This window comes from Thalassophryne amazonica, chromosome 12, assembly GCF_902500255.1.
Source record: "Thalassophryne amazonica chromosome 12, fThaAma1.1, whole genome shotgun sequence".
NCBI classification, from domain to species: domain Eukaryota; kingdom Metazoa; phylum Chordata; class Actinopteri; order Batrachoidiformes; family Batrachoididae; genus Thalassophryne; species Thalassophryne amazonica.
In genome coordinates, this window is record NC_047114.1 from 99717725 (window position 1) to 99730918 (window position 13194).

The window sequence follows — 13194 nt, forward strand, 5'->3', positions numbered from 1 at the left end:
TTGGCGCCAAAACGCGTCCTTACATAGGGATTACATGGCAACCTGTGGCTGCAGTCGCTCGCGTCGTGCCCGGTGTGAATGCGGCATTAGACTGCTGGGGGGTTCCCATGATGCAGTGTTTCTTTCTCTTTTTGCTCTGTATGCACCACTCTGCATTTAATCATTAGTGATTGATCTCTGCTCCCCTCCACAGCATGTCTTTTTCCTGGTTCTCTCCCTCAGCCCCAACCAGTCCCAGCAGAAGACTGCCCCTCCCTGAGCCTCGTTCTGCTGGAGGTTTCTTCCTGTTAAAAGGGAGTTTTTCCTTCCCACTGTCGCCAAGTGCTTGCTCACAGGGGGTCGTTTTGACCGTTGGGGTTTTTCCGTAATTATTGTATGGCTTTTGCCTTACAATATAAAGTGCCTTGGGGCAACTGTTTGTTGTGATTTGGCGCTATATAAATAAAATTGATTTGTTTTGAAGTGTTCCTGAGCCCACGCGGTAAGATCCTTTACACAATGATGTCGGTTTTTAATGACAGTGCCGCCTGAGGGATCGAAGGTCACGGACATTCAATGTTGGTTTTCGGCCTTGCTGCTTACGTGTAGAAAGTTCTCCAGATTCTCTGAATCTTCTGATTATATTATGGACTGTAGATGATGGAATCCCTAAATTCCTTGCGACTGAACGTTGAGAAATATTGTTTTAAAACTGTTGGACAATTTTTTATGCAGCTGTTCAAAAGTTGCACAAAGTTGCGCAAAGTGGTGATCCTCACCCCATCTTTGCTTGTGAATGGCTGAGACTTTTGGGGATGCTCCTTTTATACCCAATCATGACACTCACCTGTTTCCAATCAGGTGTTCTTTGAGCATTCATCAACTTTCGCAGTCTTTTGTTGCCCTGTCCCAACTTTTTTGAAATGTGTCGCAGGCATCCATTTCAAAATGAGCAAATATTTGCACAAAAAAAAAAAAAAAAAAAAAGGTCTATCAGTTTGAACATTAAATATCTTGTCTTTGTGGTGTATTCAATTGAATATAGGTTGAAGAGGATTGAAAATCATTGTATTCTGTTTTTATTTACATTTCAAACAACATCCCAACTTCATTGGAACTGGGGTTGTATGTCAAAATATGATTATAAATGCTGTCCAGGTTCTGAGGTCTGGCGGTACCGGAGCTTTTCTCTGGATCCTGTATTTTGAAGTGGATCAGAGTCCCGGTACCAGTCTGATGCAGGTTACTCCTCCAGCTGAGGCCGGAACCTGCTCACAGCTGGGTGGACACAGACGACATGTCCAATCGGAGAGACACCAGGACTCTCAATACCTGTGTACTGTAGTTTCACCTCTAGGTGGAGCTATGATGACATAGATACATTTATCTCCATATCTTGAATTTGGAACAATGCCTCCCAGTGGCTTGAGGCCGCTGGCACCACTAGTCCCACCAGCGAGAACCTTTTGGGCAGTACAGTGAACATTTAGATCAATCAGATTTACAGAAACCAGTGACATCATCGATTCTACTCAGAAGAACCATGGCAGAAGTTTTGTAGAAATAGAAAAATGTGTAAAAAAAAATGGTGAATCTTCAGATTTTGATCAAATGACGTCGTGACAGAAGACGTCATTCCGTTCCAGCTCAGGCAGGAACTCGGTACCTTGGCCTTTGGTCAACCCGCACGGATGTGTGACTGGCAGGTGTGTCTGACCTTTGCCCTGCCGGTGCTCTGCAGGATGTGGACCAGGGCTGAGGCCATCTCCTCCTTGTTCTTCACACTGATGACAGGCTCCAGAACCGAGCACAGCATGCCGTAGTTGTTGGTGATGAACTCTGCGAACTCTTTGTACTGCTCCATGGGCAGGATGGTGATGGTCTGGAAGCGGGATTTGATGCGGATCGATGGCCCGCCTCCTTTGCCCTTGCTGGCCGTCGGCGTGCTGACTGGGTACCACTTCTCCATAAACTGCCGGCTTGTCATTCCGGACACCGGGATGTTGACCAGGCCCACGTAGTTGTTTTTGTCCTTCTTCTTCTTCTTGTCAGCGTCGCGGTAGATGTGCACAGTGATGCTACGCACGGCGGGCACGCTGGAGAAGTCGAAGTACTCGCCCCAGAACAGGCTGTCATGACGAGTCTTGCTGGTGGTTCGGGCATACAGAACGTCATCCAGGCAGAGCTCACAGAAGTATCTCTTCTTAGGTGGCAGATCTTTGGCTTCGATGATCCACAGTCGCAGCAGGTTGTCCTCTCGCCGGCAGTTATCCTGGAAGCAGAAGAACAAAAATCGTTAGATAGAGGAAAGAGCCGTCTTCAGAAAAAACAAACGCCAAAAGAGAAGTCTGGTTTGATATTTGTGTTTGGACAGATATTCTGTCTCACCTTGTTGGGTTGAATCGTCCTCCGCAGGTTTTCCATCCACTTGTCTCTCTCTGAGGCCGACGTGCAGCTGAAACACTTACTTCCTCCTGAATACGACACCTGACACACACATGGACAGAAAACATAAATAACTGCATCCGCAAACAGACGCTTTATTATTGGCAGCTTCCACTGAGACCGAGTTTGAGTCCAGAATCCACCTGAGCTGTTAAAACACACAGTGAAAACATTCAGGCAGATTTTAACTAATTGGCGCATTGTTCATGGGGATCCACGGGCTCTAGATTGGGTCGTGTTCATAAACTAGCAGTGGTGGGCACAGTTCCGTTAATCTGCTAACCGCTAATTATCAAAGCTAATTTTTTGTTAGCGGATTAGCGTTTCAGCTAACTTCAAAAACCGTCAGCAGACCAATTAGCTTGGGATAAATTTAGTTCTGATAACTTTTAGACCGCTAAGGTTTATTTACATAGTTAGTAATGGTGAAAAACATTTATAAACCCTGTTAACTCCTGTCTGCTACATATTTTGCAGCAGCGAGGCAGCTGAGAGGAGCTGAGCTCAACTCTACCATAGCAGAAGGGGCCTAGCTGCCAAGCTGTTATTAAAAACAAACAAACAACAACAAAAACAAAAGTAATTTCCCTTTACAGCATACAGCGGTCCAGCCGTGAGGCCGAAGTCCTCAAAAGGAAAGCAGGTTTGACTTAAGGTTTTGATTTATAAACCAAATTAATCCAGATAGTTTAACTGCATTAATGTCAACTCTATCATTTGTACAAAATGAAAATATAACACATATCTTTTTAAAATAATGCACTAATTCTGAACTTTTGAACAGTAACACACAGATGCCAAACTGCATTATGGGTAAACTGAGCCTGCGATCACTGATTGGTTGATTCATATAACCAACACACAACTTAACGAGTGTGTTAGTTTTTCCAAATAAATATGTATTTGTAAAATGTGTTGTTTTCATTTGTTAAAAAAGGCATTTGCAAAACTGAAAATTCTGTTTGTTAAGTTGTAATTCAGGCAGCAACAACCGTGTGATATAACTGAGCATCATACTTCTATGCATTTTCACCCATCTACTGGATGGCATATTGCATACTGACATATTATGTTACTATGCTTTTTACTTTTTTACTCCTTTACTATGCTTTTTAATCTTTTAATTCATTTTATTTTGTTTTCTGAATTTTGTGTGAAGCGCCTTGAGGCGACACTGCTGTGATTTGGTGCTATATAAAGTAAATAAACTGAATTGAAATTGAGGCTCAGTTTACCCATAATACAAGGGTTATAGCAATAAATTTTCATCCAACTGAAATGTTTTCCTGGCAAAAATTAATGCCAGCAATTCCCTAAAATGTGGTGTAGTGGGGGCACACACTCTTTTTTTCTTCAATAAATACAATAAACACATTATACAGCATACAAATCTATTCTAAATAGCCTCTAAGGAGAGAGACAAAGAATAAAAAGAATGCAAAACCTGAACATAAAGATACATAAAAGGGTGGTGAGAGGTGGGGTGTAGTCTTGATTCTGGGGGGTCTGGGGGTGCTCCCCCAAAACATTTTTAAAAGAGTCAAATTTTGTGTATTCTGGTGAATTTTAATGGGTATGAAGCCCTCTGAAACAAAGAAAACTCACTTCAAACTGTCAAGTAAAATTGTCTTCTGTCGTATTCTGATCTGTTCCAATCCGGTAAATGCGCCAAATGGATGCTGTGTCGCTGTACAGTCAATAAAATACAAAATTAGGGCCTAAAGCAACTGACAACATTGTTCTGCTGTGCACAAAGTAACACTGTCACCGTTTTGAAAACGCATGCACACTGAGTAACTCAAAACTGGCTTATTCACATTTAATCGGTAAAATGCTCTCACCCCTAAAACAAACTAGGGCTGCAACTAATGATTAATCGGTCGATTACTTTTTCAATTAATCGTTTTTTGTTTTTTTACTTACATGTGAGTTTTGTCATTATTTCTTTAAGTGAGTTAACAACATTTTAGCTTGTAATAAAGTTATGATGTTATATTCTCGTCAAAAACATACCTGGAGTAGTGTTTTGTTTTATTTTGCACATATATACTTCACAGACACACCACAAAGAGATTTCTATCAGGTTTCACCCGATTATGAGCATTTTTAGATGCCTACAGCAACTATCTCAACCACTGACAACATATTACAGCAAGAGTCCACAAAAGTATTTTAAAGGCCTGACTAAAGTGTAAAGTTATTTTCATGAAAAAAGACACAAATGTGCAGTTTACTGCATTTTATGTTTTCCTGTGTAAAAACACAGCTTAGATGTGGTTTGAGCAAAACAAATTGTCATTAAACTTAAATAAAATAGGGATGAAGTGGAGGTTTAAGAGTCACTAGGTGTTCACAGGAAACATTTATTTCTATATTTATTTATTTATGTTCATTGTTAGTTGGTTGTTTTATCAGGTTCTTTTTGTCTGTTTCTCTACAATTGTACTGTAGCATTATTAGGTATTATTACTATTATTGTTGTTGCTATTATTATTATTAATATATAAATAAAAATAAATTTTAAAAATATTACAATTCGTAATACATTTGACTCTTTTACGACAACAAACGCTGAGCCATTAATTATTATACAGAAAACAAATGCACACAAACATGCTGAGATGTGAACAGCTTAATGCTAACTTTAACATTGAAAATGCCATTAGACAAGCTAACGTGTTAGCATCAGTCCCGTTTTTAAGTTATAAAATACATCTATCAACTGTTTCAGAAGACCATAAGTCGGTTTAACATAAAAAAGGTAAATATTACTCACAGACATATGCTCTTCAGGGTTTTAGCAGGGAAAATTAAGATAAAGCGAAATAATACAAACCAACGAAGCACCAGACTGAAGCACTGCTTCACTGGTTCAAAGCAAAGCCACACCATGGTCTACTTGGGGAAGGTCTGCCAATGTTCCCACAAAGACAGGAAGGTGGCTCATGGCAAATTCACACATTCCCTTCCTCCGCGGTGTGGCACCATCCACACTGACATTGCTGCTGTTTTGATCAGTGCAGAATGGGATGTTGCTTTGACAGTGAGAGTATCATATTTTGGCGCGAAAACACACAACACCACGTGTGCGTGCGTATGTGTGGTTAAATTTTCCAAATGACGGAAATCTGTCATGGTGACGGAGAACTTTAACCCATGTTATAATGCAGTTTGGCACCTGTGTGTTAATGTTCAAAACTTCAGCATTAGTGCATTATTTTAAAATTAAAAGATGCGTGTTATATATTTCACTTTGTATAAATGACTTGACATTAATGTAGTTAAACTATCCGGATAAGTCAAACCTGCTTTCCTTTTTGAAGACTTCGACCTCACGGCTGAACCACTGTATCCTGTGAATGGAAATGATTCTTCCATACAGCAGTGGGCAGGGCGCACAAAGATGGAAGCACTGGCTCGTTGGTTGTGTTGGGTTTGTGATCGTCTTTGATTCTAATCAGAAGCATTGGGGGTATTTAAACTCAAAACCGGTCTGTCAGTAGCTGAGTACCGGAGACAATACTGAAAGTTATCGGTTAGCTGTAGCTTCTGCTAAATTTTTTAGTGGCTTATCAGTTTAGCATTATAAAAGTTAGCTTTTCACTTAGCTGATTAGCGGTTATCAAAGCTAACTTTTTGGTTAGCTGTGCCCACCACTGTAAACTAGGTAGTTGATATTTTTTAAGCGTGGTAATAAATTATGCAGTTATGATGAGTTTGTGTGCGAGTCATCACATAGTTCACTGCTGTTAGCTAATATCCATAACTTCTCTAAATATATTAATCCTATTAACATGATGGGGAGGTGATGGTCTAGTAATTAGGCGTTGGGCTTCAGACCAAAGGATCCTCGGTTCAAAACCCAGCCAGCCCGGAAAATCACTAAGGGCCATTGGGCAATCCCCGAGTTGCTCCCAGTGTGTCGCGCGTGCCTCGTATGGCCACACCCTGACATCAATGTGTGAGCATGTCTGTGTGAATGGGTGAATGTGAAGCATCATTGTAAAACGTAATGAGCTTCTGATGCAGATGGAAATGCGCGATATAAATTCAGTCTTAATGTTCCATTTTGATGCCGTTCATCCTTGACCCAAAATACATCAACATACCAAACAGAAAATGTCAGCTCTCCCCACTTTCTCTGTGATTGAAGGTACATGCACGTATGCACACACATACACACACAAAGCCCACTTGGCTTTAATACAGTAGTGTTCAGAATAATAGTAGTACTATGTGACTAAAAAGATTAATCCAGGTTTTGAGTATATTTCTTATTGTTACATGGGAAACAAGGTACCAGTAGATTCAGTAGATTCTCACAAATCCAACAAGACCAAGCATTCATGATATGCACCAATGATATGCCCAATTTCAAAGCCTTAAGAGTGTGTATATAGATATAGATGTCTTATGTCCAGGTGAACACAACTGGTGCTCATGCGTGTGAAAAGTAAGTAATGTGTGCTGGTTAAATGAAGTCCTATTTTTTATTTTGCATAATATTTCCTGGTCTAACACACACACACACACACACACACACACACACACACACACACACACACACACACACACACACACACACACACACACACACACACACACACACACACACACACAGAGACTGTGTTTCTGTTTTCCCACAGTCCCTGAAGTCTTCCTCAGTCCCAGCAGACTTTATTAACGCCGAGTAGAACGTTGGATTAACTGAATTATTACACGCACGCATGACACAGATGTTTATTGCGGTGATGAACCGCTCCAATCATTTTACTGTGTGTGTGTGTGTGTGTGTGTGTGTGCGTGTGTGTGCGTGTGTGTGTGTTCTGTTCAAGTTACAGGTTTCCAGATGGATGTTGATCTGCTTCGATATTTGCAGCCCTGAAAACTTTGGTTGTCTTTCAGTAACCGTCGAACTCGACTTAAATGACATTAAAAACACGGACGGACGAGAGTCCACAAACCAGCAAATGAAGAGAGAACTGTGGTGTTGGAGTACCTCGAAGCAGAAGTCCTGTCCCAGGATGCTGCTGTGCAGAGGTTTGACGAAGACGTCGTCCTCCATGCTCAGGTCCAGAGCCTCCACCGCGCTGCCGGGGCTCAGCAAAGACTCATGGGAGCTGGACTCCTTTAACTTGGGAAGCCCGTGCAGTCTGAAAGACCAAAGTGAAAAGATACATGACAAAACAAAACCAGCCAGGGGGCGCCACTCAGCACGGCGACACCTACGAAAAACAAGCACAGGGCCACAGCAAAGCCGTCCCCCAGAGCATCCCACCGTCCTCCCCGTCCGTCCTCCAGCAGCAAGTGACGCCTTCATGTCAACAACTTCCTGAACTGCATCAGGCCCCCGGGAACGTTTCCAGAGGAACGACCGCTGCCGGGAGACCAGGCGCTAGGCAGCGGAGAGGACGCCATGTGGAGCAAGGCAGGGATTCAACTACAGACCCGTCTCAGGAGGACATCTGCCACGCTGAGGTTCATTTTAAATTAATGTCTCAGAACAGTCCAACAAGATGGTACTGAGGATCCAGATTCCAGGTCATGTGACTTGTGAGAATCACATGACCTGGTTTTTGGCTGTTTACATTTGAAAAATGAAGATTATTTTGCATAAACAAAGTTTGCTTCAGAATCACCTGCAGCATGTATTCATGTGAAGACAAATCAAAGTCTTTCCATGTGTAATCCTGGATTACACAAACCGGGATTATGCATCTGAGAGGATACTGTAACATTGGATTATCTCAGACTCTGTCAATCATCCCAAAAACTTATGTTTCAGTGAAATATGTCAAATGAGACAAAGACGTCAAATTTCACTTTTTAAAGACTGCAACAACAACAAAACAGCTTCTGTCCAAACTGGTGAAAAAAACAAACAAACAACAACAAAACAGCTTCTGTCCAAACTGGTGAAAAAACAAAACAAACAAAAAAAAAACCAAAACAAAAAAAAACACAACTGCTCCTCTGTGTTGTGGAGTTCCGCAGGGTTCTGTCCTTGGGCCTATTCTATTTTCTTTGTACATTCTGCCACTGGGGTCAGTTATAACGCAGCACAACCTGTCCTTTCATTGTTATGCGGATGATCTGCAAATCTATCTGCCTGTGAGGACTAATGGGAGTGATGCTTTGTCATCATTATTTAATTGTATTTGCGATGTAAAGCAGTGGCTGTCCCAAAATGTCCTTTACCTGAATGATGGTAAAACTGAGATCATGGTGTTTGAGCGCTCTGGCAAACCAAATGTGGTAACACCAAATTTTGGTGCTCTGCTAACTATGTAAAACCAGCTGTCAAGAATTTGGGAGTGATATTTGACAGCTGTTTGAGGTTCGATCAACAGATAAATTCTGTTGTCAAAGCTAGTTTTTTTCCAACTTCGCCTTTAGGCTAAAATAAAGCACTTCCTCAGTAGACGTGATCTTGAGACGCCATTCATGCTTTCATCAGCTCCAGACTTGATTATAGTAATGCACTTTATTCGGGCATTAATCAGTCGTCTCTTGCATGTCTCCAGTTGGTGCAGAATGCTGCTGCTCGTCTTTTAACAAACACTTTTAGACGTGAGCATATTACGCCCATCCTGTACTCACTCCACTGGCTTCCAGTTCATTTTAGAATTGATTTTAAAATTTTAGTGTTTGTTTTTAAAGCTATTTATGGCCTTGCACCTCCCTACTTGTCTGAAATTTTAACTTTGCGCACCTACAGTAGGACATTAAGGGCGTCTGGCCAGCTTTACTTAGATGTTCCAAGGTCAAGATATAAACGCTGGGATGATCATGCTTTCACGGTAGCTGGCCCCAGACTGTGGAATGAGCTACCTCTTGAGTTACATACTATTCCTGACCGAGCACTTTTTAAATTTAAGTTAAAGACTTATTTATTTAAACTGGCTTTTAACACTTAGTGGGGAGGTGACATGTTCTGCTTTTATGTGCTGTTTTAAAATTTTATTGTAAAATTTCATTGTATATGTGTTTATATGTGTATATGTGGGTTTTTTTTTTGGTTTTTGTTTTGTTTTTTATTTTTTGTGTTTTAAATAAGGTGGGCTTCATAGATAATTGGCAAAGCTTCTGGGGAAAACCTGGTCTTGTTAGGAGAGACGGCATCCATCCCACTTTGGATGGAACAGCTCTCATTTCTAGAAATCTGGCCAATTTTCTTAAATCCTCCAAACCGTGAATATCCAGGGTTGGGACCAGGAAGCAGAGTTGTAGTCTTACACACCTCTCTGCAGCTTCTCTCCCCCTGCCATACCCTCATTACCCCATCCCTGTAGAGACGGTGTCTGCTCCCAGACCACCAATAACCAGCAAAAATCTATTTAAGCATAAAAATTCAAAAAGAAAAAATAATATAGCACTTTCAACTGCGCCACAGACTAAAACAGTTAAATGTGGTCTATTAAACATTAGGTCTCTCTCTTCTAAGTCCCTGTTGGTAAATGATATAATAATTGATCAACATATTGATTTATTCTGCCTTACAGAAACCTGGTTACAGCAGGATGAATATGTTAGTTTAAATGAGTCAACACCCCCGAGTCACACTAACTGTCAGAATGCTCGTAGCACGGGCCGAGGCGGAGGATTAGCAGCAATCTTCCATTCCAGCTTATTAATTAATCAAAAACCCAGACAGAGCTTTAATTCATTTGAAAGCTTGACTTTTAGTCTTGTCCATCCAAATTGGAAGTCCCAAAAACCAGTTTTATTTGTTATTATCTATCGTCCACCTGGTCGTTACTGTGAGTTTCTCTGTGAATTTTCGGACCTTTTGTCTGACTTAGTGCTTAGCTCAGATAAGATAATTATAGTGGGCGATTTTAACATCCACACAGATGCTGAGAATGACAGCCTCAACACTGCATTTAATCTATTATTAGACTCTATTGGCTTTGTTCAAAATGTAAATGAGTCCACCCACCACTTTAATCATAATTTAGATCTTGTTCTGACTTATGATATTGAAATAGAAGACTTAACAGTATTCCCTGAAAACTCCCTTCTGTCTGATCATTTCTTAATAACATTTACATTTACTCTGATGGACTACCCAGCAGTGGGGAATAAGTTTCATTACACTAGAAGTCTTTCAGAAAGCGCTGTAACTAGGTTTAAGGATATGATTCCTTCTTTATGTTCTCTAATGCCATATACCAACACAGTGCAGAGTAGCTACCTAAACTCTGTAAGTGAGATAGAGTATCTCGTCAATAGTTTTACATCCTCATTGAAGACAACTTTGGATGCTGTAGCTCCTCTGAAAAAGAGAGCTTTAAATCAGAAGTGCCTGACTCCGTGGTATAACTCACAAACTCGTAGCTTAAAGCAGATAACCCGTAAGCTGGAGAGGAAATGGAAATCTTGGAGTCATTTTTGATCAGGATATGTCATTCAAAGCGCATATTAAACAAATATGAAGGACTGCTTTTTTGCATTTACGCAATATCTCTAAAATTAGAAAGGTCTTGTCTCAGAGTGATGCTGAAAAACTAATTCATGCATTTATTTCCTCTAGGCTGGACTATTGTAATTCATTATTATCAGGTTGTCCTAAAAGTTCCCTAAAAAGCCTTCAGTTAATTCAAAATGCTGCAGCTAGAGTACTAACGGGGACTAGAAGGAGAGAGCATATCTCACCCATATTGGCCTCTCTTCATTGGCTTCCTGTTAATTCTAGAATAGAATTTAAAATTCTTCTTCTTACTTATAAGGTTTTGAATAATCAGGTCCCATCTTATCTTAGGGACCTCGTAGTACCATATTACCCCAATAGAGCGCTTCGCTCTCAGACTGCAGGCTTACTTGTAGTTCCTAGGGTTTGTAAGAGTAGAATGGGAGGCAGAGCCTTCAGCTTTCAGGCTCCTCTCCTGTGGAACCAGCTCCCAATTCAGATCAGGGAGACAGACACCCTCTCTACTTTTAAGATTAGGCTTAAAACTTTCCTTTTTGCTAAAGCTTATAGTTAGGGCTGGATCAGGTGACCCTGAACCATCCTTAGTTATGCTGCTATAGACGTAGACTGCTGGGGGGTTCCCATGATGCACTGTTTCTTTCTCTTTTTGCTCTGTATGCACCACTCTGCATTTAATCATTAGTGATTGATCTCTGCTCCCCTCCACAGCATGTCTTTTTCCTGGTTCTCTCCCTCAGCCCCAACCAGTCCCAGCAGAAGACTGCCCCTCCCTGAGCCTGGTTCTGCTGGAGGTTTCTTCCTGTTAAAAGGGAGTTTTTCCTTCCCACTGTAGCCAAGTGCTTGCTCACAGGGGGTCGTTTTGACCGTTGGGGTTTTACATAATTATTGTATGGCCTTGTCTTACAATATAAAGCGCCTTGGGGCAACTGTTTGTTGTGATTTGGCGCTATGTAAAAAAAAATTGAATTGAATTGAAATTGAATTGAATTTTTGTGAATTTGTGTTTTTAATGTTAAGTGCTTTGGACACCAGTCGGTGCTGTAAAGCACTTTATAAATAAATGTTGGTTGATTGATTGATAGTATTTTGGTCTGGTGATTTTAGTGCATATCAATATAAAAATAAACTACAAAGTATTTGATGAAACATTCTTCAATTATGACTTTTGAAATAATTTATGCAAATTAGCATTCTAATCTGCATATTTGAATTCCGTTATACTTGTCTCAATATGATCTGCTGAAAAACTCAGTAATAGAAAAAAATAAAACTAACAAATTCCAGACTGCACATCTTATCACAAAAACACGTTTGCGGAACGATCCCCCGGATCGCTGGGAAAACTGGTCTTTCCCGACTCAGAGTGAGCTGCAGATGGAGCAGCTTCCAGTAAAACCAGCAGTCAGTGCTGGGAAGAGGAAGACCAGGGCCGAGAGGAGAAAAGCCACAAGACGCCGCAGAGGGAGCCGCAAGGGACGCTGGGAAAATAAATCACACAACAAAAACCCGCCTGCTGTTTGGCGTCTTAATGGAGGGAGAGATGGACAGACACACAGGAAGTGGCCACTGATGCTGCGACTGTTGCTACATTATTTATAATCTCATGTCTGATCTGATTGGATGTTTTTAAAATGAGCGTGGTCTTGTGGGCTGAGACTTCTGTAGAATCAGTCATACTGACACCTACTGGTCAAATCAATTATAGCTCAATACGATATAATGAAATGTTTCTGTCCACGTCATAAAACCAAAGCAAATGTCCACGCAAAGCTTCTTTTTTTATGACACGTGGACAGAAACACTTGAGATGTAATTAATAAACAGTCACAAAGCCTCACTTTGACCCGGGAATAAAACCCACGATGGTGACCTGAGTGACGGTGATCTGACTTGTGGTTACCGAAGCGGCGGTTACCTGTCTGCGTCTGCAGGCCGGAGGGACGGTAGCCTGAAGCTGGTGTTTCTGTCCAATTTGGTTTGACTCTTCGTCCTCTTGATGGACCCTTTCAGACGTTTGCTAAAAAACCCCTGAAAAACACAACAGACTCCCGTCAGATGGAAACCGCTCGACTGCCGTCATGATTATAGAAAACCAGAACCAGAAGGATCCAGACCATTTGAGTCCTTCAAACCTGATGCCTTTCTGCTCAGGTCACCTGAAGGAAGCACTAAACAATGACAGATTCAGAGCGCCCCCTGCAGGACAAACACTCTGCTCTTATACAACACAGCCTCAACTTCAACATCACTGCAGCAGGAAAAAACAGAAAATAAACCAAGAAAATAAGTTAAATTAAATAAAAAGTTGGACATCAAATATGTAGACCTGGGTTTGAGTC

The 13194-nt window shown here is 41.1% G+C and overlaps 1 protein-coding gene across 1 annotated transcript in view; it reads right to left on the reverse strand.

The window, feature by feature from the left end:
- rasal2 (RAS protein activator like 2) overlaps window positions 1-13194 on the reverse strand; it is a 50438-nt gene that overhangs the window by 27282 nt on the left and 9962 nt on the right. The window contains exons 2-5 of the mRNA XM_034182637.1: window positions 12771-12925; window positions 7424-7577; window positions 2368-2466; window positions 1697-2251 (exon numbers count right to left, since the gene is read on the reverse strand). Coding sequence (XP_034038528.1) covers window positions 1697-2251; window positions 2368-2466; window positions 7424-7577; window positions 12771-12925 — 963 coding nt within the window. The remainder of the gene's footprint in view (window positions 1-1696; window positions 2252-2367; window positions 2467-7423; window positions 7578-12770; window positions 12926-13194) is intronic.